The sequence below is a fragment of the Triticum urartu genome, chromosome 4 (genome assembly GCF_003073215.2).
Source record: "Triticum urartu cultivar G1812 chromosome 4, Tu2.1, whole genome shotgun sequence".
Taxonomy (NCBI): Eukaryota; Viridiplantae; Streptophyta; class Magnoliopsida; order Poales; family Poaceae; genus Triticum; species Triticum urartu.
In genome coordinates, this window is record NC_053025.1 from 472,220,720 (window position 1) to 472,224,325 (window position 3,606).

The following is a 3,606-nucleotide window of genomic DNA, read 5'->3' on the forward strand; positions in this document are numbered from 1 at the left end:
CGCTTGGGGAGCAAGCCTCCCAGACCTCCCATGCTTGTATAAAGGGGGAGGTGTATGGGGCAGCAACCCTTCCACCCATAGGTGCATCTCCCTCCCGTTACTCCTCCTACTCCTCCGCTTAGTGCTTGGCGAAGCCCTCTCGGCGTTTCGCTGCCACCACCACCAACATGCCATCGTGCTGGCCTAGATCCCATCTACCTCTCCACCCTCCCTTGCTGGTTCAAGAAGGCGGAAACGTCACAGAGCCGTACGTGTGCACATCTCGGAGGTGTCGTCCGTTCGGCGCTGGATCGGATTGGATTGCGAAGGGAGTACGACTTTGAGAACCACGATATTTAGACCGTTACAAGGGTATGTAGACACCTTCTCTCTCTCTCTCTCGTTGCTAGCATCTCCATAGAATAGATCTTGGGTGTTTTGTAGGAATTTTTTATTTTCCATGCAACGTTCCCCGTCAACAACTAGTCAGTTGGTGTTGCCAAAACCCTTGACATTATGTTTCATGTTGTGAAAGATAAGAGTCCACAATCAAACATATGATGTTTGATTTATAAGTTTTTTGGTTCCACTTACTAAGGCTGACAATTTACCCTTGTATGATAAGATTCCTCGCGTGGGTTAGGAAAGCCCGTGGATCCTGGAAACAAGGACCATTAAATAAACCAACTCCTAAAGTAACATGCTACCCATTTTAAAATAGAATGATATACTATAAGTATTAAGTACAGTGACATTTCATTGACCATTGCAACACCTTAGTTGGTATGTTATTTCTATTAAAAGTGGGCTTATGATGCTTGTTAACCTAATGATCAAGGGGAAGAATACTGAAATTGATCTTAGTTGTAACAACCAGAAAGAGAAAAGGTGGATACGTCCGACGTATGTGTCCTAATAAGGGGCACTAAACCAACGACATGGTCTCGGTCCCGCCTCCATAAAACCTAGTATAAAAGGAAAAGTGCCCCCACCGTCGGAAACTCACTATCCACACGATAATGGAGGTTCCACCTCTAACGCCCGATCCTAGTGAGGTGCTAAAGGAGACGATGGTCCCAAGTATTATCATGGGTTACACCAAGCTTGCATCAAGCAGGCATGGGACTTTACTCGGTACAGGTTCTTGTGAACCCCTCTCTGTTAATCATGTTGTAGGTGGTCTAATGTTAGGCTAATGATTCTATTACAATAATGCTAAAGAATAATGTCTAACAACATGTCATAAACAAAGGACATTCTACTTTAGTATTCCCCCCGTCCTATAATATAAGAGCGTTTTTAACACTATATTTGGGTTCTCCCGGAAATGAATTGGGGATTAAAGGACCACTCAGATTCAGGGCAGAGTAGTGTACAAAAGGATCATTCATTTATACCCGATCACAGAATGTTTGATTCAGTTACATTCTTAGGGGAGGCAGCCCAGTGGGCGTATACATTACACATCAAGAACTAGAAATCTTTACTATGAAACGGGGGATTGCGCCGGCTGCTGCGCGCTGCGTGATCTACTAATGTTTTCACGCGGATGGGAGCACCTTCTTGACGATCTCGTCGCTGAGCGACACGATCTGCGCGTCCAGCGCCTTGATGGCCTCCTCCTTCTGCCCCTCGAGGCTCGCGAGCGCCTCCACGAGCTCTGCCTCCACGCGGCGGCGGCCCTCGTCGAGCTTCGCCTCCAGCTCCGTGGTCGTCTCCTTCTTCATCTTGTTGAGCGCCGCCGCGATCTCCGCGCGAGCCGCCTTGAGAATGGCCTGGGCCTGCTCCTCTAGCTGCCGCACCTCCTCGGAGGCGTCCTTGACGCCGCCGAGCTCCGCGCGGATCTTGGCGTCCCGCTCGTCCATGAACTTGCCCAGCGGCGAGAAGTAGAGCTTGTCCAGCGCCACCATCAGCAGCAGGAACTCGATCGTGATCGCCGGGAGCGTCAGGTTGAAGTCGAACAGCGCAGCCTTCTCCATCTCCACGGCCAGCGCCGGGAGAGGCACGTAGGCGACGGCCGCCGCCGCCGCCGCCGCGGCGAGCCCCGGGAGCTGCTTGAGGAAGGACCGTGGCTGCGGCCTGGGCGGCGGCGCGGGGCTGGAGGAGGCCGCGGGCTTGAGGAGCGCTCGGGGCGGGGAGCAGGAGGTGGTGGCTGCAGCCATCATAGCCGTCGCCATGGGTGGGTGAGCGGGAGGAGGAAGAGGCGCGGTGGTGAGTCGGGTTGTGGCCGTGTGGTGGGGAGAGGGGAGGCGGGCGGCTATCTATCCGAACGGGGTGGCCTCTGGTTTGCCAGCCAACGGAGGCCACACGCTGCCGCTCGCGCTTGCTGCCACTAACGCCTGCCGATATTATAACCTGTTTTGGGGCGTCGGCAAGGGCCCAATGGAGGCCCATGGCCCAGTGCCAGGCTTTTAATGAGTTGGGCCTGTCTGTTTTTTTAGGGGCCTGTCTATGTTTTTTTTAGGGGCCCGGGGAAGAAATAACTAACATGCTAAAGTGTTGCTAGTACTCCTATACACGGCTACTTTTCCCTCAAGGTAGGGTTTCTCTTCCTCTCGGAGGCGACTTCTCGCCGCCGTTGAGATCCACGGTTTTCTTCCTTCCCGCCGGGCTGCGGGGGATCCGACCGGGGCTTCCTGCCCTGACGATCTCTGTTCGCAGGCGGCTTGGGTTAGGTTCCGTCACGAAGGACCCGTTTGTCTCATCAGATCGGGTTAGGTTTAGCGTTCATGGCTGCGGGAGATGCGAGCGGATCGGCTACGGCCGGGGGCTCTTCTTCTGCATCAAAGATTGAGAAACTAATGGTTGAACTAGGCCTTCAGGAGGATGATATGGACAATGTGGTGGTCGATGAGGGATCTGTCCCGGAAGATGCAGCAAGATGGTTGGCAATTGCTCGCGTTCATATTGATAAACCCTATAGCCAGGGTTGGTTTTTCCGCAACATGAGAGCTGCGTGGGATCTAGCTCAAGATGTCAAGTTTAAACCGCTGGAGTCAAATATATACACTTTGCAGTTCCGGTGCCTGGGTAACTGGGAGAGAGTAATGCAAAAGGGGCCATGGAATTTCCGTGGAAACGCTGTTATCATTGTGCTCCCTCTCCGGCATTTCAGGGATTGTCATAACTATCAAGCGCGTCCACCTGTCGAACTGGATGACTACCACGGACTTATGGAAGTCGTCCTCGATGACACGATCCCGTGCAGTGCTCACCTGTCTGGTCGAACTCCTGTCCGCTCTGTGCACAGCTAAAGTGGGCCTTGAGGAAGTTTTGTCAACTGCGATAGAGTTGTAGCGACCAGACACTCGATAACTTATCCTCGGCCTCAATCTGTTCATATCGGTGTCGTGCTCGAGGTACATGCCAGTTTGATGTAGTGCCAAGCACACTTTCGGACCTTTCGAGAGACATGGTTCCTCCATACACAACAGCCAAAGCTGACTAAGATGCCGGGGAAAGACTTAGATGTGAGCGCGCTCCTCTGGAATTGGTCGCTAGTAGCCGGGTTGGGTGTCGGCCCATTCATCCGGTAGGACATGTATCTCGTTTGCTAAGCCAATTCGCCTCAGGGTTAAGTGAATTCACGCCCATCTAACTTTTCGGGCTGATTAGGTTTTTACAAGC

At 52.6% G+C, this 3,606-nt stretch overlaps 1 protein-coding gene across 1 annotated transcript; it reads right to left on the minus strand.

Annotated features, from left to right (window-relative positions):
* Positions 1–1,350: 1,350 nt before the first annotated feature.
* Positions 1,351–2,275, minus strand: LOC125552114 (ATP synthase subunit b', chloroplastic-like). Its single transcript, XM_048715593.1, has one exon. The coding sequence runs from the start codon at positions 2,154–2,156 to the stop codon at positions 1,521–1,523; it is 636 nt and encodes a 211-aa protein (XP_048571550.1). The 5' UTR covers positions 2,157–2,275; the 3' UTR covers positions 1,351–1,520.
* Positions 2,276–3,606: the final 1,331 nt, after the last annotated feature.